This window comes from Zootoca vivipara, chromosome 4, assembly GCF_963506605.1.
Source record: "Zootoca vivipara chromosome 4, rZooViv1.1, whole genome shotgun sequence".
NCBI classification, from domain to species: Eukaryota; Metazoa; Chordata; class Lepidosauria; order Squamata; family Lacertidae; genus Zootoca; species Zootoca vivipara.
The window spans coordinates 49,070,743-49,098,701 of NC_083279.1; the positions used below are offsets into that span (position 1 = coordinate 49,070,743).

General features: G+C 42.7%; 1 protein-coding gene across 3 annotated transcripts; it reads right to left on the reverse strand.

Moving 5' to 3' along the window:
* Nucleotides 1-557: 557 nt before the first annotated feature.
* SH3BGR (SH3 domain binding glutamate rich protein) lies at nt 558-26,708 on the reverse strand. Of its 3 annotated transcripts, XM_035114572.2 has the most exons (8): nt 26,279-26,653; nt 17,180-17,365; nt 11,989-12,069; nt 8,547-8,621; nt 7,719-7,811; nt 5,781-5,810; nt 3,305-3,435; nt 558-990 (listed from the first exon to the last, which is right to left on the reverse strand). In XM_035114572.2, the coding sequence occupies exons 1-7, from the start codon at nt 26,321-26,323 to the stop codon at nt 3,346-3,348; spliced, it is 600 nt and encodes a 199-aa protein (XP_034970463.1). In that variant the 5' UTR covers nt 26,324-26,653; the 3' UTR covers nt 558-990; nt 3,305-3,345. The 3 variants fall into 3 exon arrangements, with proteins under 3 accessions (XP_034970463.1, XP_060129555.1, XP_060129554.1); XM_060273572.1 differs by lacking the exon at nt 11,989-12,069 and having other exon boundaries at nt 26,279-26,708; XM_060273571.1 differs by lacking the exon at nt 5,781-5,810 and having other exon boundaries at nt 26,279-26,658.
* Nucleotides 26,709-27,959: the final 1,251 nt, after the last annotated feature.

Genomic DNA, 27,959 nt, shown 5'->3' on the forward strand with positions numbered 1-27,959 from the left:
TGTCTGTAGCTGCCAACATAAATCAATCTGCAATAAAGCATATGCGGTATTTTGACGCTTGCTCTGTATACTCCCTTATTACCATAATGCTAGAATGAGCTTTTTGACAGCGCTTGTTAATTTCATTAGGGTTCCCACAAAACAATTTCCCAATGGAGTGCAAGTTTCTCACAGCCTACTGCAGTTTCCAAAATAATTGCAAGAGAATTAAAAAATTGCCCTGCATCTACCGATTAGTTGCAGTGTTTGTCCAAATATACTATATCACAGGGAGAGCTGAAAATAGCTTTTCAGTGGCAGAGCGGGGGTGGGGTGGGGGTGGAGATAAGTAAGCAAATATCCTCAGAGTCTGTTGAAAAACTCTACATCCATGAACAACGAAATAATGAAAATAAAATCTAATACTGTACAGGGCTATCACAAAAATACAGACTCAGGAAGGCAACCAGTCACAGAGAACTTGTCTTAAGTGAAGGTACCATGCAGGCTACAAGCATAACTTTCGAGTTTTCTTATTTACTATGATAAATTAATGCCTGTAGGGAATAAGCAGAGAGTCAACATGAAATGTGCTTTATTTCAGTTGCTGTACATTAAAAAGAATACCGACTTCAAAGGCTAGTTTAGAAACAAGCAGGTCATTATGGTACAAAGAGGTGGAGCTTCCTTGCAGGTTCCAGTTCCGTTCAGCCTTGCCATCACCTCTGAGCGTTGTCAGCATGTGCCTGGCAGGGCACAAACATGGAGAGAGAAACAATCCCTGCCCACAGAAACCTACACCCTAAAGTCAGACCCACAGCGTTTGTTGGCCATCAAGTTCTGAAGACCCATTTGACACAACATATAAAGGCTGCCTGCGGGGCTGCTTGATGCCTCAGGTGACATCTATGCCGATATCTGGAGTTGGAGAGTAAAGCCAATGGTGTTTTCATGGAGGGGAAGTGATTGCTTTTATCTTCACACTGCAGTGATGCCATGGGCTTCTGTTTCCTGTGGGGGCGGGGAAAAAACATTGAATAGATTGCCAAGGGTTCTCCCTAGCAAAAGGAATGCACACGGCAGATAGCTAGCTCTTTATTGTCAAAGCTGACAATTTTACAGTAGTTTCCATGGCTATGAATACTGCTCCCTCCACCCCCATGCACACCAACCTAGTGTCTATGCAGCTATTCCCAAGTCTGCACTCTATAGAGCAGCTGCAGCAACAAGGGTGCATGCCCACTCCACCAGGTTATGTATCTTCCTCCTATGGGCTGCGCACATGCAGCCGGAGACTATGCCTGCTTGGAAGCTGCCTCTGCTCTTCCCATTTCAATTCTCCCCTGGTTCTGGGAGACAGTGGTGCAGGACAGGGTGGGGAAGCACTCGGCCCTTCACTTGCCTGACCTGCCTCTTCCTCCAGTGCTCTACCCTCCAGCGCTGAAGCTTCCCCTGCCTCTGAACTCCTGTCCTGGCTGGTACAGTTCCCCACAAATCACTGCCCCCCCTCTCCCAAGTCAGATTCCAGCCCCCTTCCCCCAGTGCACCCTCCTCAGTGTCCTGCCAGTCCCTGACATATATTTGATGCAATGTATCCAACATCCAGCCTTATGCACAAAAGGACCAACTCAGCTCCAAACAAGGCATATCAAGTCCAGGAGGTGGGGAGATGGCTTGTTCTAGATGGGGCCGTGGTTCCCTGGAAGGAGCACTTAGTGGTACTCCTAGATCCAACACTGGGGAACTGGAAGCTCAGGTGGCCTCAGGGTCTAGAAGTGCCTTTTTCCCCAGCTATGGCTGGTTTGCCAGCTACAAACCGTGTTAGTCATGGGTCAAGTGACGATCTAACATAAGGTTACCAGATTTTTTTCAATGAATCCAGGGACACTTCATTGAAATGAGTCGGAACGGTAGGATTTTGTCAGGGGACTGAATTGTAAATCTGGGAACTGTCCCCGGGAAACGGGGACGTCTGGTAACCTTAATCTAACAGCACTGCTGGAAATTAATTTTAAAATGGTCTCTGATCATAAAAAGAAGTCAACAGGCAGTGCAGAGCGCATTATGTTTACACTATAGGAATGACTTTCCTGTCATTGACTCAGTTCTTTTTGGAGAGCTGACTTAATATTTCTGTAAAATATTAACCGGATGTTCCAGACGTGTGTGCCAGGCAGTGTCCAAGTGTGCTTTGCTGGGATACCTGCTTGCTTTTACAACCTCATTTTAAAACACTAGGTGGCATTAGTCTGCCAAATGACTGTTTTGAGCGACTGGCAACACAATAAAGAGAATGCACACACCAGAAACACCCAGTCGCAGCATATATTGTGCTTAAGTGCACAAAAGTAACTGCAAGGAGGAAGCATGCCTTCCATTCATTTACATTAATTCTTTGGGTGACTTGGCACTAATCCAGTCACATCAGGGCTTCCGTGTAAATTTAAGATAACAAAGATGTTGCAATTCTGGGTGGCAACCATGTGAGATTCAACCATAACACTGAGGTACAAAATTAAGACTGATATGACACATACATAAAAGTCTTATTGATTGCAATGAACTAGGACTGGGGAGACGCAGGTTCAAATCCCCATGAACCTCAGTGAGTTACCTCCGGCCCATCCCTATCTCTCAGCCTTAACTACCTCACAGGGTTGTTGTGAGAAAGGGTAATATATAAATGTAATCAAGAAATAAATAGAAAAATATATGAAAATGCAGTTCTTCCTGTATATCCATGAATTGGGTGCAGGTTGAAGGAGCATATTGATTAATGTTGAGTGTCCAGTCCCAAACAGGACAGAAGGTCACTGGGATCCGTGGATTACTTCAGTGTAAACGGTTGCAGAATGTTCTCATCAGAGCAGGAATATGGAGCTTCTTTGCCGATTTAAAAAAGTACATTCTGTCCCAAACGCCCCTCAAACTTGATTCATACAATTCTACAAAAACTCTCTTTTTTAAAACTATGGAAACAATCTAGACAAATAACCCAGTGTTTACACTTTTAAGTCCCATCAGTTTCAACAAGAGAAGAATATACATGTTTGACTCTCCGCCACTAAGAATGATGGAACAAAAGTGGATTAAATTACTTGGCTTATCCTCTGGTTATCTCCCATTAATGTTATATACATCCCACCCAATGTTGGAAAAATAAATGAAGGCATGTAAGCAGACTTACAGTACACATACTGTTGTCTGCTTAAAACAAGCAGGGAAAATATTCTCTACTTCTCCTTTGAGATAAATTAAAGTTTTGGTGGCAGGGATCAGGATTTTCAGGTAAAGGCTGAAATGAGACAGCTGTCAGCAAAATTACCTGAACAGTCTTCTGAAGGAAAAAGTCATAATAGAATTGTACTAAGATTCTTCTTCTTCTTCTTCCTCCTCCTCCTCCTCCACTTCTTCTACTTCTTCTACTTCTTCTTCCTCTTCATCCTCCTGTGCTTCCTGATTGATATAAAGGAGTGAGAGAACGTTCAAATATGGGAAGGGAAAGGAGCAACTACTGAAGCAGTAGATTAAATGTGACATGCATATCGCTCCCTCAAAAACTGTGAGAAAGCACCTTATACTGCAATGCAAAGTCTACTACAATTTTAAAGGTGTGGGGGCAGAACCTAGTCTCCTGCTCACAGATCCTGGGCTATTTTTCTGACATCAATCATGTGTAATTCTCCAAGAAGGAAAAGCTTAATTTGGAGGTGGGGTGCATACTCCATTTGCAGCCATACTGCGTTGCTAGCACATTTCATTTTTCTAAATAGAAAAAACAAGCTTTTTAAAAGCATGATGCAGCTGAATGTTGAATCCTTTACTATATTAACGCATGCAGACAAACCACATTAGATTTAATGATTAATGATTGAAGAGCAGAAGCATAATTCAACCAAACTAATAAACTCAACAGTAGTCTCTATGCCTTCTGACTTTCTCGTGTGTGTGTGTGTGTGTGTGTGTGTGTGTGTGTGAGAGAGAGAGAGAGAGAGAGAGAGAGAGAGAGAGAGAGTATACATATTAGTGTGTGTATGTGGCTACAAATCAGAATAATATTGTTCAAGTTACTGTAGATTCTGATCTACTGTTTATTTTTCCTATGTTAGAAGGAAACAATAGCAAAAGTTATTCTAGAGTAAGGTTACCAGATTTTTTTCAATGAATCCAGGGACACTTTTCAACTTCCTACTAAATAGGAACTGTCCCTGGGAAACGGGGATGTCTGGTAACCTTATTCTAGTGCCTACGTTCCCCATTCAGAAGGCAGTATCTGACTATTATCTACATACCATACATAATCTAGCCTACATGTCTTTGTTCTTTCATCACCTAGCAAATTAATGAAAAAGGCAAGTTGTGCTATTGTGTTGCTCCTATTCATTTCCACAGCATTTGCATAGATTAATGCATGGGCATTTGTGGTAGATTCTGCACCACAGTGCACTGGTATCATGAACTGTAACAGAGGCAATGTCTACACCAGAGTGTCCTGCACACTCAATGTGTTGCTGAAGCACACAACTGGAAGGGAACCAGTTTACCCAGTTTACCCTGTCTCCATTTTCGTCCCTTTCCTCTGTTGTTTTATTACGCAGTTTTTTCTAGATTGTAAACCATTTTGGACAGGGACGCGTTCTCTCATTCTTTGTGAAGTTTCGTTTGCATGGATGGTGCTATATCAGTAAGAATGACCATAATGAGGGAAGAGCAGAGTATTAAATTATGTGGCACCTTCTGCATTTTTCCACCAAGAGAATCCCATCATCCCCACAGTGATATAAGAAGTTGCACCAAAACATTGTTATTCAAGTTATGTGTCCAAACTCACAAGTAGTTTTTGTGGCCCAGGCTAAGGTTATGTCCCATGAAGAGTACATCCAATACCAACATATGACAATCTTCCATGTGGGAAGGCTGGGCATGTATGCTCTCATCTCCCTCCCCAATTTAAGCCCTTCTTCTCACACCATTTCTCTGCTCTAAATTCCTTCCTCCTGAAGCAATTTTGGTTTGAAAAGAAGAGACGATGAAGAAGTAGGTCACTGTTACTTGCATTATAGCACAAAACCTGCAGTGTGCCCCTAACAATGTCGTTAGCAATCCTCTTGCACCAACCCTGGAATGCCAATTTTATCTTAACAGCAGCATTAAGTCTGCAGTGGACTTGTACTAGGAGGAAAAAAATGAATGCAGAAAGTAAAAAAGGCAGAAGATGCATACAGATGCACTGCCTAGGTATGTAACAATATTTGATTTTCACAACAAAATTATGGTTAAGATTTGTAACGAAACCCCCAGGAAATAACTTCAATTGGCTTTAATAGTAAACACATGCAACAAACAAGGCGGGAGCTGGCTGAGACGCTCCAAGCCAGAGGTCTGTTCCTTTAAGGATAAAAGGTCTCCACTGAGCTTCAGGCCCAGCAGGTTGTCTGTTTGGAGCTATCCAAGGTCCTGCAACTTAGCCTAAAGCTACCTGCTACCTGACTGATCGACAAAGCTACACCTATGTCTCTGATGTGGACTCTGTGCAGGTGTGTGCAAGCAGGCATGAATGTCCACATAGTTATATAGGTGCACCAGGTGCTGCCTGGGTACATCAGTTCAAGCGCATGCCATTTTGCTCTGAGAAAATGGTTAGAACGAATTTCTTGGTCCCAGAAGATAAACAGGCCCAGACATAAATATTCTTTGCTAGATGCCAGTTGGTTTTGTGATTTAGCTTGGGGGAAGTGGTTTGCCAAGCAATGCTTTAAATTAGTCAGCAAGCAAAGACTACAATACGTTTTTGAGCATACTTCTGTCACTGGCTGTTCTTCGCCTTCTTCCTGCAAATGAGAAAAACCATCCCTTAAAACAGACTAATAAAAAAGATCAGATAGCAATCAATGACAAAAAATACTATTGAGAAAAACTAGAATCTATTATACAGTAGGGTCCTATATATGTTTGTTCAGAAGAAAGTCATACTGCTGTGTTTATTCTCAGATAAATGTGCATTGGGTTACACCCTAAAGAACGCAGCATTTTTTTTGGCATTATGTTCCTTTCCCCCCTTTAACTTAAGCACACAAAGCAGGGCTGAATCAAAAATTAATATAAGATAACCTTCTGGCACTTTTTTTCCAGCTGCTCCTGATCTGTTGGAGAATTTCAGTCCTCTCCTGGAAAATGCTGGGCAAATATTTGACCATTTCACTCTCCATGGATTTTGGGTGCAACTATAAATCAAGCTAATGTACTGTCCAGTGTCATTTTAATACTGTTGTGAAGGAAGAAATTGGCTTTGTCCTTATTTCTTCCTATCCTCCTTTCATCACCCAACAATATAAGCAAACATTAGAATTTTATTCAACGTTGAGCGAGCAAAAAATCTCCCAAAAGACAATTCTTTGGGGGGGGGGGAATGTGTTGGAGAATTAAAAAAAAACCCAACTGAACATTTGGCAAAAACTCCCTTACCGGCCCAATTTTGCCTCCCCCAAATAGCCCATTTTGGTTCAGCCCAAAACAAAGTGAGAAGAGGAATGGCAGGGGAATGACAGCAAAGCAGAACATTTTTGCCTCTCTCGATGGCCCTCACAAAACAGTGAAGTGCCCAGCTCTTGCAGCATTTTCCCCCCACCAATGAGAAGAAGGTCTGGGCAGCATGAAAACACCACATAATAAATGCCTAATGTCTTAATGAAAACACTTATATTCGGTGGTGTCTGTATCAATAATCACCAACAGCTGTGAAAAGGATAGATGTTTAAGAAACCTTTAAGATCTGACCTGCCCAGTGAATAACTTTACATCCAGAAAATAGCATCTGTCTGGGACTTTGGGATTTTGTTGCTGGCAAAAGATACAGAACATCTGTGACAGCCATTCAAAGAAGACAGGTGCAACTGAGAATACTGACACACACACCGAGATCCCTCCTTCTGCATACATGTGCATCATAACCATTTTGACTCTGCATTTATCCATTCCATGGCCCCTGCGGGGTCAAACCATCAAAAAGAGTTCTTTTGCAAGTCTGCTAATATGCAGAATCATTCTTTTCACACGCAGAAATTACATGTTTGCTGCATATGCAGTGGAATTCAGAGTCATCTCCATGTTGTCTTATTTCTCTAATGAGGTAGCAGCTGCGGCTCATGCTTTTCATTCCTCTCCAAGCATGCGGGCAGATACATTGAAAGTGACACTTCGGAATCAGCTGCCGGTGCCTGACTATAAATGTGTCTGTGAGGGGAAGCTGATTGTTACTCAGCAGAAAAGCAGCTGTGAATGGTTAAGCAGCAGGAGGATGCCGGTGGTGCCCTGCTGGGGAACCTATCGCCCTCCCAGCTGTTGGTCCTCACAGCCACCCAAATGAATGCAATCCTTATGCAAAATTTAGAAGTGTACAAGTGCAACCTGCAACAAAATGTTGTAGTGTGGAGCGTTTCCTCTTCAGGATTCCAACCACTCCATTCCATTAGTCCCTCCCCACCAAGATTTTCTATTCTGTCCTCACCCCCCAGCAGTGAGTCAATGGTCCCTGGCTAATGAGCATTGGGCTGTTCTCCCCCTAATGATTTTAGGAAAACTTTTGCAAATCTCAGAGCTCACCAATACCTCCCTCTCACATGTTGGTAGTGCTGCTTTGGCTGCAAAAGCAACGGATGGCGCTCACAGCCTGGATATCAGAGATGTGAAGGACGCTTTGGACAGAAATGGCAAGCAGGGGGAAAAGAAAAGGAAATGACCTGTTCTTCTGTTGGCACTTCAGCAGAATCAGCCTCTGCAACCTCTTCTGTGTTTGCCTCATTCTCCTCAGTTCCTTCTGTCTTTTCAATCTCCTGGCAACGAAACAAAAAAGAAAAACACAAGTAACATCGCAGAAGAGAATATCAACTTAAACCAAAGAAATCTAGGATGGTATTCAATCAACATGTCCTGCCAGTGCAAGGATTTCTGGTCCTGAAATTAGATTTCCCCCACTGCTCCCTTCATTTACACCCTCCCCAAATCTGCTTCAGAAGTTTGGGAGAAGCCCCAGAACAGATTTAAGGGGTGTGCAGGGGCAGGAGGGGGAATATTCTGTTGCACATGCTGATTGAAAATTTCCATACTGTACTGCTACTCCGGATTCATTCTTCACCTCTCAAATGCATTTGGCAAATCTCATGTGATTGTGCTCACTGGATGATTGTTAACTTTCTCTTTTAAAAGTCAAGCTATTTTCCTGCGTTTCTTAAGCAGAAATGTTGCGGCAAGTTCAAAATGTTTAGCTCTCATAGGTCATGCTGTTCCTTCCATATTAGGGATGGGGATGCTGCAGCAATCCAGATATTGTTGGACTCCAAGATGGCCTAGGGTCGGGGATGATGGGAGCTGCAGTCCAACAACATCTGCAGGACACTGAGTTGGCAAAGGCTGATGCGGTGGCCAGCCAGGCAATGTGAGTCATGCTAGGGAACTGTTGGCACTCGCACAGAGTTTCTGGGAGATAGCAACATGGCTTCCAAAAAAGCACTTAAGTGATTGTTGTTATACAGAGAGATATTTTTTTTAAAAAAAAAAAATCACATTACTTCTTCCGTTTTCTGCTCTTCTCCTGAAACTTCACCATTTGGCACAGTCGGTATCTCCTCGGTAATCCTTCCCTCCTATGATAAAGAATTCAAACAATATTCAGAACTGAGTGGTGAGGGCAAGTACTAGGTTTGAATACTTACAATACTTAGGGCTTATGTATTGTTGCTTACTTTGAATGTCAGTATCTGTCTAGGTTTGTCTGGGTCTCATGGCGTAGACATGTGAGTTGTTGATTGAGAACGTGAGGGAGGCTTCAGAGTGATTATATTGGTTTATCAAGCTTGCATATTTGATTTTGATGTGTTCACTAGGTAACAGTGTGATTGAGTAGACCATAGTAGACCTGTGGGAAGTATTTTAGCTGCCGATAGATGGTTAATTGTGTTGATGATTACATAGTGGGCTGAGAATATAACCACATTTGTTTGTTTTTCATTGTATGGGTGATTGGGAATGTTGTAGGGTGGGGAAAGTGAGTTTCACCCCCCTTCTCCTTAGTTGACAATTGCGTGTTTAAAAACTGAGGAATTGATATTTGGATTTCGCTTTGTGATATTTTATTCTACTGCTTAGATTATATTTTATTAATTATGTTTTGAATGTGTAATTTTCATTCTAATTCTGTAGTTGATTGTCATGTGTAGTATTTTATTTTGATACTTCAAAGGATGCACTGTACCGTTGTCAATTGTGGTGTTTTATACCATGATATTTCACCCCTAGTATTTTCTGTATTTGATCTTTATTTATGAAGCTAAGTTTTAAACTGCTTAGAGATTCTGCCCCACTCTGGTATATAAATTGTCTTAATATAAGTAAGTAAATAAACCATGTAATGTGCTTTTACACACACACTTGCGTGTTTAAATTCTGTTTCTTGAAAAGTGATATAAAAACATAATAAGATGCTATCAATTCCATCAACACTGAAAAGCATCAAAGGTAGGCAGCCGTGGTTAAGAGCAAAGATCCATGCGTAAATTATTTGAATAAAGCATATATTTGAATAAAGCAATGGGTAGATTGTTTTCACTAAAGTAGAAATATGCTGCCATATGCTGTTAATTTCTACCATAATGAATATATATTTCTTAAAAATAATAATCATAAAGCTGATTATAAGCAAGTAATAATAACAATCCATGAGATAAATATACAGTGGTACCTTGGTTCTTGAATGTAATCTGCTCTGGGAGTCCGTTCGACTTCCGAAATGTTCAAAAGCCAAGGCATGGCTTCCGACTGGCTGCAGGAGCTTCCTGCACTCAAGCGAAAGCTGCGTCGGACATTTGGCTTCCGAAAAGCGTTCGAAAACTGGAACACTTACTTCTGGGTTTGCTGCGTTCGGGAGCCAATTTGTTTGTCAACTAAGCTGTTTGAGAACCAAGGTTCCACTGTACTTCGATGTTATAGCATTTTGAGTGGCTGCCTCTTCTGTGGCTACTGACCTTATCACTTTAAATAGATCTCCAAAACTTTCATAGTATTCCCCCCCCCAAACAACTCATCTCATTGCGTATTATGACATGGACAAAGTGAAGGTCCACTGCTATGCATTAATAGACCAAAATCAAGAATCTTGACAACAGAGATGTAACTCCATCCTTTCAGCACAGCTAGCTGCCCCACAAAGCTACTCTAGTTTCAAATTACATACTTATATTAAAAGGAGGGGGAACTCTGAGGAAAAAATCTTCCTCTAACTTAGCAGACCAGCTTGGTGACATGTCAGATTACTTCAGGCTGTCACCAGGAGTTCTTACAACTTTTTCTAGTCTGCTCTCCCTCTGCACACCCTACAGCATGTTTTGTCATTTTACCTTTAAAGTATGTTATGCTTTAAGAAACTACGGGAGTCACAGTTTGGCTTTGGAAAGACTTGTTTGCATAGTAATTTTTTCAAGGTCTTTGCTCTATTCACACACATCATAAGGTAGTTTACGTACAGGTTCAATTCCACAAAGGGCATTGATCAGGAAGAAGATCTGGAGCCCTTGTACATCTCCTTAAAACGTATAAGCATTTTTGTGTAAATTTCTCCCAAATATACACATTTCTGTGCAGTTTTCAGTGTGATTTCCCCTAAAATAATGCATTTTTGAATGTTATTTTCATTAATATATGCATTTTTATGGCTACTTTACCCCAGGTTATATTTTTGTGCACATTACTTGGAGAATGGCATTGCAAAATTCGGGAAAGTGTGAATGTTGAAGGCTAGCTGTGTTTCGGTTCTCATATTGTTTCAAAAAGTGTGAATTAGGTAGGTTTGCCTTTAGATGTGAAACTAATTCAAATTATCCCCCCGTCCCTACCTTCGACATCTTACTTCCAACATTCTGCTGCCTGCTCTTGTCCTATACATGGCTTGGCTTCTGCTTCAGCTGGAAGTAGCCCATGTGCTAAAGGTCCTGAGATGCAAGTATTTTGTTGCTGTAGCTCAGTGACAGAGTTCATGCTTTGCATGCAAGTGGTCCTATGTTCAACACCCCACATATGCACACTGGACTGGGGAAAAGCTCCTGTCTGAAAACCTAGAAAGGCGCCGCCAATCGGAATGAGCAGCACTGTGTTCAGAAAAGCACCGGAGTTCCTCATGCAGAAGCAGTTTTAATGTTGCCTAACGTTGTAATGCTGCCTTTGGGACAGAACAGATCACACGCCCAGTGCTGAGAGTCTAAGAAATGGAGAGTCAAGGGCTGTGCATGCCTATGTGACCCAAGGATTTGATTGTTTTGTACAAGGAACTTTCTTTTGCAGAAAGATACATTGACAGGGGGCTCCACAGAACCCGCACCATGAACTGTGATATGAAGATCTGGTTAATCAAGTTTAAGTGACTGAGATCCTAACAATTAGGGTGATAATAGAAAATCATGCCACATGGAGACAACCGAGTAGTGAGAATCTCACTTAAAAGGGAAGTCAGTGATTAGATGGACCAGGTCATATAGCTTCTCTTAAATGGAAATTGCTGGAATTTCTGTATTATTGTTATGTGTGGAGTAAAAACCCAACATCTCTAATGAAGTTTCCTATTAAAGCCATTATTGTTTTAAACTAGCAACATTTCAGAATCTTATGAAGTTCTAAGCACAGTTATTCAGAACCTGCTCTGCTAAAATAAAAGGGGCATCCATTCAACTATAATTGTTTGCTGCCATAGTCAGTTGGGTGCAATCCATATCCCACTGAAAGCAATGTTAAAAAGCAGGACGTACTCATTATAAATTAGTGTAAATGGGTGGCTTTTGACTAATTCACAGCAATTTTTTTATTGCAAGATCTGCATCAATTAGTCCTTAAAACCTTTGTAGTCTCGTGCAAAGACAATTTTAAAAAATTGCATAGCAACCTACATTGTTTTACATGCTGCATCAGTGTCTAATTCATCACTAAATTAAGATGAATAAGTCTTGGCAAATGTTATAAACATACCGATGAGCCTGGTGGAGGTGCAAGACCTAGGAATGAATAAATAATATTTTCTTCTTTTGCACAGAAAAATGAGTCAAAATCCTAAAAAGGAAATAGAAACACACAAACATAAAAAAGTTTATAAGAAACATGTTCATAAGTACTAGATTCTGCAAACCTATTTAAAACACTGAAAATAGGAAGCAAAATTAGTGCTATACATTAAGGCCACAGTCCTTCTGTAAATGCTAAGTCTTGCTGTTTTGACAGTCAGCTAGGCATTACAGAAAGATACTCTGCTAATGCTCAAAAAGGTTATTTCCATGACTGAGTTATGGAATTCAAATCAGGCCACAGTTCAAATTAAACAATTTTCTTGACATGGATAAAAACAATGAAAGACACAGTCTTTAATGACTGCTGTTTTTCCCCCTTCCAAAGTGTGATTATCCAAGCAGACTCACCTGGCTGGAAGTGAACCTTTTTGAAATTAATGAGTGTTATTTTGAGGAGACATGCAAGGAATGTACATGCATGTGTGAACCATGATAAAAAGTTAGAACTGTTTGGCAAAATGAAATATCACAAACACCGTTCCACCCCTTTCCCTCTCCTTTAACACTTCTCCCCCCACCCCTTAAGTCCTGGGTATTTCCCCAGGCAACTTGGTTACTTGGAAAGTTACTTGGAAAGTTGGGTGCTCCCTGATCCGCTTCAACATGCCTTGTTAACAGCATGATGCAACTCGGTAACGTGAAAGAGACCATCACAAATCACCCTGATTTGCCTTGTTATTTGGGATATGCATAGAGGCAGTGCACACTCCTGTCAAATACCACTTGCTGGGGAAAAAGCAACTACTTTATTCCAAACTTAAAAATGGAAAGCGTAATGCTGGTGATCAACAAAAGAGGTTTAAAGACTGTCTCAAGGCAAATCTCAAAAAATGTAGTATAAACACTGACAACTGGGAAACACTGGCCTGCGAGCGCTCCAGTTGGAGAACAGCCTTTACCAAAGGCGTCATGGGCTTTGAAGAAACTCAATCTCAGGACGCAAGGGAGAAACGTGCTAAGAGGAAGGCACGCTTGGCAAATCCACTCCCGCCTGGAAACCAACGTCCCCACTGTGGAAGGACGTGTGGATCCAGAATTGGCCTCCACAGTCACTTACAGACCCATTGTTATAACCGTGTTTATGGAAGACAATCTTACTCGGCTATGTGTGATCACCGAAGAAGAAGAAGAAGCTGGGAAATGACAGTGGGAAAGGGCTACTGTCCTCCTATGTGGCTTGGTGGCTTCAGAAGATGCATCTGGTTGGTCACTGTGGGAAATGGTATGCTAAACTAAAAAGGCCTTTAGTCTGACTCAGCAAGACTCTTCCTATGAGGAAATGGATCTGTTTAATTCTAAAGCTCACATTGCACATTGTGAACTTTTGTCCAGAAGAATGCTTTCATATCTTCCTAGCCACGTACTTAAAAGCAAAACAAAATTGTTCTTCAAACATCCTTACATGTTCAATTTTGGTATTAGCCAAGCAGCTGTAGTAGAAGGACTGTGAGTAACATCATGGAAGAGATGTTCCCAGCAACCCACATCCTGCTTTTGGAAGCCTTATATTATAAGAAGCTGCTTCAGGAGAGAGACTGTGAGTAACGTTATGGGATAAACTGCTGTCTGAATGATGATGGCATGGGGCAATGATCCTTTGAGGAAGCTAAGGCCCAGACATTTGAGCAGACTCACTTGTTGTGGGCATAGCAGCAGCAGTTAGAACATAGAACCAAGGTGAAACTTTCCCCACTCCCTGGTTACATTTATAATCCTGATAGTTTGTTGTTTTTTACTTGCTGTGGCATTTGTTGCATGTTGCTGCTTTATTGTTTATTACAAAACTATTCTTGTAGTTGTTGGTATTGTTTACATATTGTTGTTCCCATTCTTGTGAGCCGCTTTGAGCAAAATTTCTGTTTGTTTTCGGAAAGGTGATTAGGATGACTTGCCATGTAACCACCTGCTTTCAGCTTAAAGATTAAGAAAGAAGGGGACCATTCTATTCATCCAGAGCAGCAGGACAGAGATACTGCTTGTCTTTAGGTAGGTAGGTAGGTAGGTAGGTAGGTAGGTAGGTAGAGGCCATTTTATTTTTTATTTTTAAAAATTGTTTAGAGGCTGAGCCCTCCCTCTGCTGGACTCTTCAAGAATTAAAGCAATCGTTTAGCAATAGGGATGTTGTGGCCCTCCAGATGTTGTTGGGCTACAACTCCCATCTGCTCCAGCCAATAGTCAGAGATTATGGGAACTGTAGCATAGCTGTCAAGTTCTCCCTTTTTTAAAAGGAAATTCCCTTATGCTGAATAGGCTTCCTCGCGAGAAAAGGGAAAACTTGACAGCTATGAACTGTAGTCCATCAACATGTGGAGAGCTGCATTTTGCTGGCCTTTATGTTACTCTTTTAAAAAGAAAAAAAAGCTTATGTTGCAAATAGCAAGAAAGCTCCCCTCTCCACTCACAACAGTCCCTTGCTAGTTCATAATCCTTCCCACCCCGTTTTGGCCCTCTTTGACAGCACACATATCCACCATTTCTTTTTAAGAGCAGCCAACCTGAAAGAAGCCATTGCCCACCGTCCCCATCGCAAGGGGACAGTGTGCCATTATGTTGGTGCTGCATTGGGGCTAGGGCAAATACTGTACTACGAATATAAAGTGGTCTTTCTAATCATCTGGAAAGGCCCTTAGACGTGTACTTTGGTATGTCAACTGCTTGGTGCCTAAAATAGCCTTGTGCAGAGTCAGAGATATTGTATATTACTAATTTAGAGTCTGTGCAGACGTTCGATAGCAGCTGCTCTTTGGCAACATATCTTCTACTATGTAGTTCTCTATGGAAACACTAATTCCACGAGTATGTGGAAAGGGGAAGGTTTCAAAGTGGTTATTTTTTCATTGGCTCACATTAGTTTTTAAATGTTCATTCCTTGATGGCTGTTGTGTTTTCTTAAAGCCAAATTTTTGAGAAGAGGTCTGTGTGGAAGCAGCCTTAAGCAGGTGGCTAAACACATCTTGTGGAAGTGAATTCCATGAATTTTCTCCAGGGCAAGGCAGGGTGAGATGGTCATTACAAGTGGCCAATGCAGAGGGGTAGGGAGAGGTCAAAGATTTGAGCATCACTCAATTTGCCTTGCACCTCCTAACTGAGCCTGCTCACCTCAGATGCAGTAGAGCAAAGGTGGGGAACCTTTGGCCCTCCAGATGTTGCTGAACTACAACTCCCATCAACCCCAATGAGCATGACCAATGGCAGCACATCTTGTACATGCTGAAGAGGGTTGTCCGGTTGGTTTCTGTGCATGGAATAGGGACCAGGTTTTATATTGCTTTTCCCTCGGGTTGAAAAATGTCTTTGGCCAGCTCAGATTTCCTTATAGCTCTGTGTGTGAAAGAGCTAAAGTATGTTGTACATGTTATAAAACACAGGAAAATTGTACTTTCAGATTCAGGACCTGGACTATTCCTGAAAGGATTAGTTGCACCCCATTCCCTTTGACATTAATCATAGCTCTGGCCCTAATTCTAAGAACTCAATCATATGTCAGAACATCTCTTCCATTTATGATTACATTTTTCGTACTTGGCTTCTAAACCAGCTGTTTGTATCCCATCCATTTGAATACTTGTTTTTGCTGCTTTTTTGCTACAGGATGTGCATAAAGAAGAGGTTAGTCGAGAAAGCTGTTGCTGTTTTGAAATGTTATCCTACCTAATGTGAAGCTCCCTTAGGGGCAAACCACACAAACAGCTACCATGGAGGCAGCTTTAAACTGTCATTCCTGGTTGCTACAACCACGGTGCAAGACATTTCTGAAGGAGCTTGCCTTGATTTACAAGATGAAGAAGAACTGACAGTGGATGCATAAAATAATCAGATCCATGTGTTGGACTACTGCACATATTTATTTATTTCCACTGAAAGTTTGAGGGATAAAAATTGGAGTAATGCAAAACAGGGGGGGGGGAGGGGCCCATCCGCATTGTTTTTCCTATAGCCTGGAAGTATTTGATGGAAGGTAAAAATGCTTATGGAATCCACCAGCTGTACTGTCGTGGGCTATGCTCTTACTTAAAAAATGAATTTCTTTCCAGAAACTCTAAAATTTGGTTGGTTTATTTTATGCCTGCACACAGGTACTCTTTCCAAACCCTTATGCATGGGCTTGCTATTGAGATCTGATGGCACATTCTCTACTGCAACCCATCCTACCTTCAGTATGAATTCATCCCTCCACTCCCCTGGAATTAGATGAAAAGGAGTGTGTTTAGCATATCACTGTCACCCTTCCTCCCCCCCCCAACAACCTCTCCCAGCACAGGGATCATAATGATGGTAAAAGGATCAAGAACATTATGCGTGCTCCCGTTCTGTGCATAGAAGGTTCATTCTCTTAGTGTTTAATAGCCAGAAAATGCACAAACCAGTTGTTTCCAGTGTTTCTCCCAGTACAGTTCCTTTGCACAGCAATCCTAAGTGGGGTGAATGGCGGGGGTGAGGGAACAACTTGGAACAGTCATCTATTTTTAACACACACACCCTTGGGAAGCAATGTGGGGGCAGGGGGGAGCTGCCCTTCTCAGGGGAATGGGACTTCTTTGGTTCCAATGGATCCTTAACCAGCTCCAACCCAATCTAATCTCACCCTATTTCAGGACCTTACAGCCAGGGGTAGTTTTCTGCCCACCAAGCTCTTCCGGGACACAGCAAGGACCTCTGTGATGCCTATGCTATAACTTAAACTCAAACCCAGAACCATCTTGTGCAAGGAGTTCACAAAAGCAGGCATAACATTAATGCAATCAGAGGACCAAGAAAACGTTTTGCAAACTTCATGAAGCAAATCTGTACATTTACTTAAAATGCCTAAACCAGGGGTACCCAAACTAAGGCCCGGGGGCTGGATGCGGCCCAATCGCCTTCTAAATCTGGCCCGCGGACGGTCCAGGAATCAGCATGTTTTTACATGAGTAGAATGTGTCCTTTTAGTTAAAATGCATCTCTGGGTTATTTGTGGGGCATAGGAATTCATTCATTCCCCCCCCTTCAAAATATAGTCTGCCCCCCCCCAAGGTCTGAGGGACAGTGGACCGGCCCCCTGCTGAAAAAGTTTGCTGACCCCTGGCCTAAACGTATTACACCTTTACACTTCTTACCCCACAATACTGTTCCTCATTGAATATTTGTGGAGGGAGGGGGATTCCGTTTTGTGGCTTCTTTTCACCCGGAACATTCTCTCTCATCCATTTCCGGTTGTCTTCATCACCGGCTATGTCCAATTCCTTAAAGTCAATCTTGTTGGCCTCTAAAAAGCCCACCACCTCTTGCTGTTTCTTCTTAATCTGGTTAGAAAAGAGAGAGAAAATTAATTTGATATTTAATAACTAAACTTAGTGGATATATCCAATATATTAACCCAGTGCTTTTTTTTCTTAAAAATATATGTTTAGGGGTACTTTCATTTTGACTCAAGAAAATCACTGGGAAAGGAAATGAAGCTGCCATCGAATGTGATAACGACGAAACTGACCAATCACCGTGCTAGATTCCAACTCCTACTTCACACATTAAACACTTGCTTCCATCTAAGACTCAGGAAACACTGTGAAAGGAAATGAGGCCACCATCAGGGGTAGCAACAGAACTGACGATTCACTGTGCTAGAGAAGAAACTTTTTTTTTAGTTTCTTCTCCTGTTAGATCCACAAAATGTTTAGGGGTATGCATACCCCTGTGTACCCCAAGAAAAAAGCACTATATTAACCTGTATTACAGGGTCACCAACTTTGGAGAGCCAATGGGCACATTGGAAATTCTGAGGAAGTGCTGTGATGGCAGTCACAAAATGGCTGGTGTTGGAGCGTAGAATTAACATAAAATGGCACCCACATATAAAAGACCAGAAAAAAACAACTACAAAATGGTGCAGACATGACCTTGCATCAGTTCCCCTATCAATGCCAGGTGGAAAGACACCCACACCAGCCACCATCATGATCACTCAGAGATAATCTCTTTGTACCTCTCTGCTGTCCAGAATGGAAGTTACGGTTTATCTCTGAACTTTTTTAATGAGCTAAGATTCACCAAGCCTGTTATAAGCAATGCTAATGTTATGTTTTGATTTTTACCCATTTATTTTCTCTGTATTTTGTTTGTTTGTTTTAGCTACTGTAAATACCAAGTTTGCTTTCAAAAATCCCTATAGTTTAAGCATGTTCACCTGACAGGTTCCCATTCTTCTCCACCCCCTTCCCGGTGCTAAATGCAAAGCAATATGCTCCGTGTGCATATTTCTTAGCCTGTACTTGTGCTGTTGAGGTCCCATCAGGCATAAGGAAGAATCCTATATAAATGTGCTGTTAAAAAGCAGGTGCATCTGTGCAGCCAGTCTCCCGATTACAGCAATATGAACATGTCTTGAAAAAGGGTTGTAATGATGGCAAATTCCTCAGCCAAATTCAGGGCAGGCAGCCACTGTGCAAATTCTGCTAATAACCCTAGACGCCAACTAAGTACATGCAATTTATTCTGAAACAGCACCAATCTGCTTGCCAACTTTATAGCAACTTAATTCCATGCTCAAATGTCATTTTGAATGAGGTCACAAAGATAATTTTTGCTTGTGACTTCATCATGCAATTTAAAATCCAATCTCCCCTAAGCAACCCATGTGAATGACAAAATCGATGAGGTCACGCAAGTAGTGTAACAGATTGCAAGGCTGCATCCAAACATTTAATTCCCTCCCCTCCCCCCTTGTCTTTCAGGGAATCTTGTCCATCACTACAAACCTCTGGTAAAATTCAGAGAAGCCCCAGCATCCCTCAGAATACACTTTGAAAGCCGCTGTTCTTTCGGAAGGCTCCCCCTCAAGAGCAGGGTCACCTAAATGTATGGAAGGTGGTCAGAATATGCACCTGATCCTAAAGTTCCAGGTGAATGAGGAGCCATGAGGGGAGAAAAAAGACCATTGATACACACAGAGACCATTGGTACACTCACAAAAAGAGAACACAGATTTGCCTAAAATTTATGTATGCATAAATGTTAATTCAGAAACAATTACTAATTTAAATAGAAATACAATAAATGTCACCATAGCGGGCAAAGCTGTGACCAGGTATTTTGTGTATATGCTCTGTCAAGTGCGGATTGTTAATCTTCAGAATCTCTGCTCTCCCTTCTTATGGTTCTTTATGTTTAAACTAGATATGGGCAGGACAGCACTTCAAATAGAGGACTCCTTCCAACAGAGAACTATTTACTGTAAAGTAGGATACACATCCAGGCAGGGCCATGGGGTCTTGGAATTGAGTTTTTTTGCAGCAGCAGGGAAGGAATTTAACATTGGCATGCAAAGCTGGTGTGTCTCTTTGCTTTGGCAGTGAAAAAAACCCAACGTATGTTTGACTATGTGCTGACACAGAATTATCTGTGCTTACGGTTTCTGTTGTAGCTTCGCATCAGTCTCCTTTTATTGAATTATGAGTTCAAACCTTAGACGTGACCAAACTCATCGTTTTGTTTATCCCTTGGAAACCAGTGCTCTACTAAAATTAAAACAAAAACTCAGCACATTGCTATTTCATCAAACTCCTGCTGTATAATAAAGTCAGAGTTTCAGTACAATAGATTTCTATGGAACCGCAGAGTTGTAAGACAATCAACTGTCATCTAGTTCAACCCTTTCCCAACCACATAGATCACAAGTTGCCAACATGGCACCCATAGACAACAGTGTGCTTGCCAGTACCCTCTGTACTTTGGACCACAAAAACCACAATGCACAACAGACTGTTTGCTCTTCCTGCTCATTTCCTGTTTACACTGGATCAACCTCTAAACACGACCCCCTAAACATGCCCATGTTTCACTGGACAGGAAGTGCATCCTCCCATTTATGATGACTGATAAAGGTGCTTTTTTCCCCCATTGATGAGGCAGCTGGTGCGGAAAGCATGCCCACACTATTTTGTGCTCCTATCCCCGTTTCTCTTCTTTCAGATGTGGCATCCATTACGCCATGCAATGATGTCACAGCAGCCATTTTTTGTTACGCGTCACCCAAACATTTTGTGTTATGTCACACCTATCACAACAGCCACTTCATGTTATGCAACAACCCCCCACGGCATACATCTTGTGAGTGGTGCCCACAGCACTTCCTCAAAATTCCAAATGTTCCCCCCTGGTCCTGGAGGGTTGGCAACCCCTGGCATAGATTAAACTACAGAAATCAAAGCATATTGTACTCCCAAGGCAGAAAGGAGGTTCTTTGCAGAAAGATGCTTGCAGAGCACATGGTGGTTTTGCTCCCCTCTTAAGAGTTGTGAAACCACTGTTCTTTTAAAAATAAAATAAAATATTTATTATGTGCTGAGAGTGACAGTGTTTAGGGACATGATGGGGGCAGGATTTATTTTGAAAGAATTTGGTGCTTCAAACCTTAAAATACTATTAAAAGGTTATTTGTACTGTAGATACTTGTTATTGTTTTATATTGTGCCATCAATGTGTATGGCAATTTCCAGAGTAACATAAAAACAAGCAGTTCCTGTGTCAAGTAGCTTACAGTCTAAGTTTCGAACAGTGTCAAGGATCACAAAGGAGGAGAGAATGTAAGCAATGTTAACAAGCAACACAAAAAGAGGTGGTGAGAGAAAAGCAAGAGAGATGGATGTGACTGAATGCAGATTTAGACTTCATTTTGATGGAGAGTGAGGACTAAGGGTTAAGCTAAACACTTTATCGAATCATAGAGCTGAAAGGAACCCAATAGTCATCTAGTCCAACCCCCTGCAATGTAGGAATGAAGTTATGGTGAAGTTGTGATTTTATTCACCCCCTCATGTGCTCGATTGTTATTTTCCAGCATCACAGGACATGACATCCTGTACGGTACAGCAACAGAAATTATGAAAAACTAACCAACTCTACTAACTTCATTCCTGGAGACACTCCAGTGTGATACTAATTATTCCCTTACAGGGCAGAAGCAAATAAAAAGGGTCTTTTGTTATACTATTCACAAACTGGCATCAATCTTTGTGGCTGGTCTTTTCATGTTCCAGTGTATTTCTGAAAGTAAGGAGGTTCCATCATTCTCCTTGTGTATTGAGCAGAAATTAGCCGGCAGGAATTTTATATCGCAAACTTTCTCGTTCAAGGAAGTTCTGGATGGCTAGATTCTACTAGTCACTAGAATAATTTAAAAAGTCATTAAAATAATTTAGCTTTTCGAAAAGCTAAAAGGCAAACCTCAGTTCTGGTATCTGAAGAATAAATTTGACTTTGGAATAGAAGCAGGTGACCTGCAAGAAATGCAATCCATCCACACATGTATATTTTAACCCTACCCCTTCCTTGTTTAGACTTCTAATCATTTTCTTACATTCTAAGCCATTGTTTGTAATTCTCAGTTTGTATTTTTAACTCAACATTGTGCCCCACAAAATGGGGGTGGGAGGGTTTCATGCAAAGATTGAAACTTGAAGTTGCCTTTTATCACTGTAAAACATACTATTACTAGGCTGACAAGCTTCTGTAGCAAGGGATTATAAAGTTGTATAAGAATGATTCTGAAGTGGTCTTGCTCAGAAGGAAGGAACATTGAATTTATACTTCATCCTTGGCACATAATTAAAAAGACACACACCCATTTCCTGAACAGTGAACTGCATGGAATCAAGATTGTCAACAACCTAATTCACCATCTATTTGAGTAGAAAGACCTGGATTTCTCAGTTCAGCCTTTAAGCGCAAATAATTTGTCTTAAATCCCAACAGGCTAACTATAAAGTGGACTCAAGTAAAATGAAGAAGAAGAAGAAAAAGCCATATGGTGCTTTTGTCACAACCCAGTATTCAATATCTAGAGCACGGGTGTCAAACACAAGGCCCGGGGGCCAAATCCGGCCCGCCAGACCTCGTCATGTGGCCCGCCGAGTGCCCCAGCCAGCGGGACCCAGCAGCGGAACCTTGCTGCTGAAGTGCCACGCCGACAAAGCGCCGACAAACAGCTGGGGGCGGGGGGGGTAGAAAGGCGGCCGGAGCAGCGCCGCATGGAGAGTCCCGAGCCTCTGCGACGCAGCAGTGCTCTGTAGCACTTTGAATCCTCCTCCTCCTGCCACGGCTCGGCGCCTGGAAATGGCTGCTGCTGCTGAAGCACAGACAAAGCACCCAGCAGCGCCGCGTGGAGGAGGAGGAGGACTCAAAGTGCTACAGGGCACTGCTGCGTCCCAGAGGCTCGGGACTCTCTGCATGGCGCTGCCGGGCACCGACCAGGCAAGCCGCCGCCGCCTCCTCCTCTTGCCTGACCTCCTCCTCCTCCTGCCGCGGCTCAGCCTCACATGAACGTGAGCTCAGCAGCGGCTCAGCCTCACAAACGTGCAACTCTGAGGCTTTACGCACTTCTCCTAAAACGGACACCCGCTGCCTCACGCTGCACGGGAAATGCTTTTTGCCCCTGGGTCCCTTCGCGCTCTTTTCTGGCGCTGAATCAAGGCGGCGACTGCCCCTTCCCTTTCTTTCTTCCTCTCTCATTCTTATTCTTTCTTTCTCTCTCCTTCCTTCCTTCTTTATCGCTGTCTTCTCTCCCTCTTTCTTTTTCTTTCCTTCTTTATTCCTTCTTTCCTACTCTTCTTTCTCTCACCTCTTTCCTTCCTCTCTCCCTCCTGCTCCCTCTTTTCTTCCTTCCTTCCTTCCTTCCTTCCTTCCTTCCTTTCTTCCTTCCTTCCTTCCTTCCTTCTGTCCTTCCCATCTTTCTTCCTCTCCCTCATTCTTATTTTTTCTTTCCCTCTCTACTTCCTTCCTTCTTTCTCCCTTTCCGTCTTCTCTCCCTCTTTCTTTCTTTCTTTTTCTTTCCTTCTTTATTCCCTTCCTTATTTCCTACTCTTCTTTCTCTCCCCTCTTTCCTTCCTTCCTCTCTCCCTCCCACTCCCTCTTTTCTTCCTTCCTTCCTTCCTTCCTCCCTCCCCCCCTCCCTCTCCCTCTCCTCAGAAACATAGGATGCTGCTTTATACTTCTGGCCCTTAAACCCTGGAACCAGGAGAGCAGCTCCAGTGAGTCAACCTCAGCCAGTCCCTTTGGTAAAGGGTGGTGGCTCACTGGCAGAACATCTGTCCTGCATGCAGAAGGACCCCAGCATCTCCAGGTACTAGTAGCTCTGCAAAGGTCCTGCATGAAACCCTAGCGACCCTCCACCACCCAGTGCAGTTACCAAAAATTATTTTTCAATAAATTGTACAATAATTGTACATTTGAATATCTACTTGCCATTATTCTGACTATGTTTCTGCTTTCAGAGCTAGTTATTACTTACATTATTACAAAAACAGCAATAATTGAATGCAGTGACAATAATTTATGATAATAAAGAGTGGACACATAGTCCTACAGATACAACCGGCCCTTTGAGGGTGACCAAACTGCTGATGCGGCCCCCGATGAATTTGAATTTGACACCCCTGATCTAGAGTAACTCTCAGGTGACAGTTAAACTTTGGAGCAGAATGTTATGTTAGGTACTGGTTTTAAGTGCTGCTATGCAAAACACCATAGATAACAAGGCAACTTGTGTATAGCAAGTGGGACAGAATGATCCTAGTCTGCCATACTTTCCATAGATGCACATAATCCATGTACATTAGTACAGTACTGGAACAAGATTTGGGAACAAGATTTACAGCTCCATGCAGTAAACAAAATATCCTCAACATACTTGTTTAAAAGTACTGTAAATCATATTGATTGCAATGGAACTTCCTATGAAGTAAATGTGCATATAACAGGTATGATGATTTCAATTTCACTGACCTTTTGTGGATTCAGCTACAAATATATTAGATAGGTATACAAATTGTTGATGCAAAATGTTTGGGCTGGTAGTTGTTCAGTGCATAGTTAGCATTGCTTGCATGTATGTGTGTTTAAGCTGCTTTTGAGGTTGTGGTCATATTGTTTAAAATGTTATCTGTATTGTAAAAAAAAAGACGAGAGAGATGTGAAATGCAGGTGGTAGTGGGAGTCACATGAATTTGTATAAAGTGAAGTACCTTTAAAATGCAAACCACTCTGAGCCTTGGGGGGAAGTTATAGTATACCTGAAGGGACGCAGGTGGTGCTGTGGTCTAAACCACAGAGCCTAGGGCTTGCCGATCGGAAGGTCAGCGGTTTGAATCCCTGTTACAGGGTGAGGTCCCGTTGTTTGGTCCCAGCTCCTGCCAACCTAGCAGTTCGAAAGCACCTCAAGTGCAAGTAGATAAATAGGTACTGCTCTGGTGGGAATGGCGTTTACGTGCACTGCTCTGGTTCACCAGAAGCGGCTTAGTCATGCTGGCCACATGACCTGGAAGCTTTCTGCAGACAAACACTGGCTATAGAGTGAGATGAGCATGCAACCCCATAGTTGTCCGTGACTGGACCTAACCTTTACCTTATAGTATACATGAAAATAATGGAAGGAGGATGGTTTATAACTGGACCCAGATGCCTATGCTAAATAAACAGGAGTGTAAAAAGGCATCTAGGGTACAATCCTAATATCAATTACCTGGCAGGAATCCCCACTGAAGTCAATAGAACTAACCCCTGAGTAGACATGATTAGGATGGTGGTGTTAGAAGAATACTATTCCTATTTAAAACAAAAGTGCTAGGGAATCCAGTGAATTAAAAATGCCTTCTTTGACTCTTATACACACCCCAATTCACACTAGTAAGTATATGCTAAGCCAGTAAGAGGTGTCTGAAGTTCCTTGGCTCCATATCCAATCCTTTTCTGACTGTACTCATAACATGGATCAAATATACTACTGGTGGTATTAAGTTCTGCCATTACTGCACACATGACAATTAGTGGAACAATGAGAGTTGCAACCTGCTTAAATAAATTTAATTGATGAATTCTATTTGTTTTAGTTGATTAATCTAGCAATTTCAGTTTGTTTGTTTGTTTGTTTTTTTAAAAAAAAGCACATTTCTGAACCAAGAAGCTTTTCCCCACAATCCTGTGCATATCCACTCTGAGGAAAGTCCAACTGAATTCAATGAGTCTTAGTAACTATAGGACTGCAGCCTCACATGCTTGGGATTATACTATATAAGCACTGCATCCTAATTACAGGTGTGGGACAATGTTATATTTGCAGGTGGTGAGCAAATGGCATTATCCATTATACACAATCAAATGCAAATACGATTCTCTTTGAAGTATTTTGGGCCAAATGGAAGCTTTGCTACCCAGGTGCTAAAGAGAGTAGCCTGCAGTTGCGGAGAAGACAAGCTTTTCCATTTAGTCCTTTTCAGTCCTTCTGCTCTGGAAACTTCTTGAGGTTGTGTTAGTGCAAGCCAGTTAGCAATGCAGCCTCAGAGCTATGTGGAAGCAGCAGCCAGTTTGTTTAGAAGTGTCACTGTGACTGATTGCTCAGCCAGGGCTGCAATTTGAGCTCATGTGGGAACTGGATATAAAAGGAAACAGTTCATGCCCAGGTCCCACCTTGCAAACTTCTCAGTGCATGCCCTTTGCTTGCTTCAGCCAGCATAGCTGTTCTGATCACTTAATAGTAGGCATGCTCAAAACTCAGGGTAAGAAAGATTTAAAATGTTAAGATAGCAATGTTAAGATAGCATGTGCTTAATTTTTGTGCATATGAGCAGTACCCCTTATAGAGCAATATTTCTCAAAAGAAGAAAAATTCTACACACCACAACCACGCCTGATCATTATTGCTCCAAATAGCAAAAGCAGCATGCTTTTTTAAAAAAAGAAAAAGTTCTGCAAAACTTGCTAAAAGGAATAAGTTGTGCAAAGGTTGTTTTTTCCACTGATATGCAGGCATGCACAAAGATGTGGCGTTACTCCACAGGGCAATCCTACTCAGAAGAATGTCCCCGTGAGTTCAAGTAGGCTTACTCCTGGGGGAAGTAGAGTATTTCAGCCTCCGTGTTTCTATGCACCTTGAAACAGCCGGGAAAATTGCTGCGGTACCCGTCCGTTTAAATATTAACGGACACGTGTCGGTCAGTTTCGGTGGACTCAAACCCTCTTCCTGAGATGCATTATTAAGCTGTTCACTTTCAATTGCAGCTGCAGACCAATCCCATGGCCCTCCTGGATTTGCAAAAAGAAGACACCCAAAACGCATTCGGTACGTATGTGCACCACGCCCCTTTCCTCGTCAACAAAGTCATTCCCAAAGCTTCTGGAAGCTCTTAACCGTGGAAACGTACATCGCCTGGCCTGGGTATACCTACCATGGTAGACCCCGAGGACGTCGCTACGAACACTTTGATCACCATTCCGACGACACCCAGAGGGAACCCGCAGCAAGGGGAAGCAGCAGCAGCGCGCCTTCCGTGTCAGCTCAGGCGCGAGAAGTGCAGCCCGCGGGCGAGAATCCCCGAAGAATCCCCGCGACTCCTGGGCTCCGCTGGTTCCCTGCCGTTCCCACCCCACCCCCACCCCGCTCCGCATCATCTCATTGGCTCCAAGGCATTTGGGGAGCAGACGGGCCAGGGCACGATTGGCTGGTAAAAGTATCCATTGCAGAAGGACTTGCATCTGCCCCCCGCGCTCGTCGCTTTAGATTGACCGGGGGACAGCCCTTAAAAGGCCAGGGACGGCGGTGCACCAATCCAGGCAGGGCAGGGCAAGGCGGGGAGGGAGGGCCGGGAGAGAGAAGAGAGACAGCTATGTGGGGCAGCTTTTTTCTCAATCGGCTTCTTCTGCGTCCAAGGGCCTGCATATATACTCTCTTGTCAAAGCAAGGCACGTCAGGTCCTGTACAGGCAGGCAACCGAGCAAAACTTTCGAAGTTTTTTCCTCTCCTTTTCCCAAAAGGAGGGAAGTAGAAACAAGAACTGCCGCGGAAACAAGAGCTCAGGTCCCAAGCTTGTTCAGTTTTAAGCCGGGTTGCAAACCAGGATCCAAAAGTGAGAACAACACTAAAAAGAATGAGGTAGAAGGGCCATTGAAATGCGCTGGCTTCTCCTCCATGGCCATTGTTCCAGTGATCGGTTGTTTATTGCACACAGTGGATTTTAGGGCTGCTCCCATAAATGGCCAGGCAAAAAAAAGTATTGGCATGTCTTGAGATGAGGTTGGTCCTGCACCGTGACCTGAAAAACTCTGGATGAAAAGCATCAGAATATAAAACTAATTTGGACCCTGCTTCCTCCAAAATCTCAAGTTTTAGTACCTTGTATAACTCTTACTAAACATGTCCATTTGAATGGTGTATTCTCTCTGTGTGTGTATGAGAGTGATGGAAAATGTTTTATGGTTTTATTTTTACCAAAAAAATCAGCCATTTGACAGTTTCAATAGACTCTCGATGCTGCCAGCAACGTAATTATTTATTCCAAAATAAAGGCCAGTGACATTCCTCCAAACCTCGTATTTGAGAAAAAGAAACCTATCCAGATTTCCACTCATTTCAGACAGCAGAGATGTCAAAAGGAAAGAAACGTAATCGTCGTCAGCTACTCTCGCTGGCCCTGGCGGTGGGACAAAGAAACCCATCCGCAACCTGCCGCCGCCGCCGCCGAGTCTGAACTGAACTGCAGCTCCCTCTTCTGCCCATCTCACCCCACCTGGAAAGGGAGGGCGACCCCAACTTATTGTTTTATAAGGAGAGCAGAACTTTGGTTCCCTTGCCACTCCAGGGTCCAGCGGCGCAAGAAGTCAAGAGAGAAACTTCCCCTGCTAAAAATACACAGCACATTGTATTGGGTGCCAGTCTCTGGAGTCTGCCCCTTCATCCGACAGGATCCTTTACTCTAGTTGGACAGAAGCCACGTTGGCTACCCTACACCTGAAGAGTCCCTGAGAGATGCGTGATACTCATCACACTGCCCATTAGGAAAGTGCGCGCCCTTGTTTTTGGGCGAGATCGCCGAGGAAGTCGATCTCTCGAGTCAATCTCATTTTCTCACG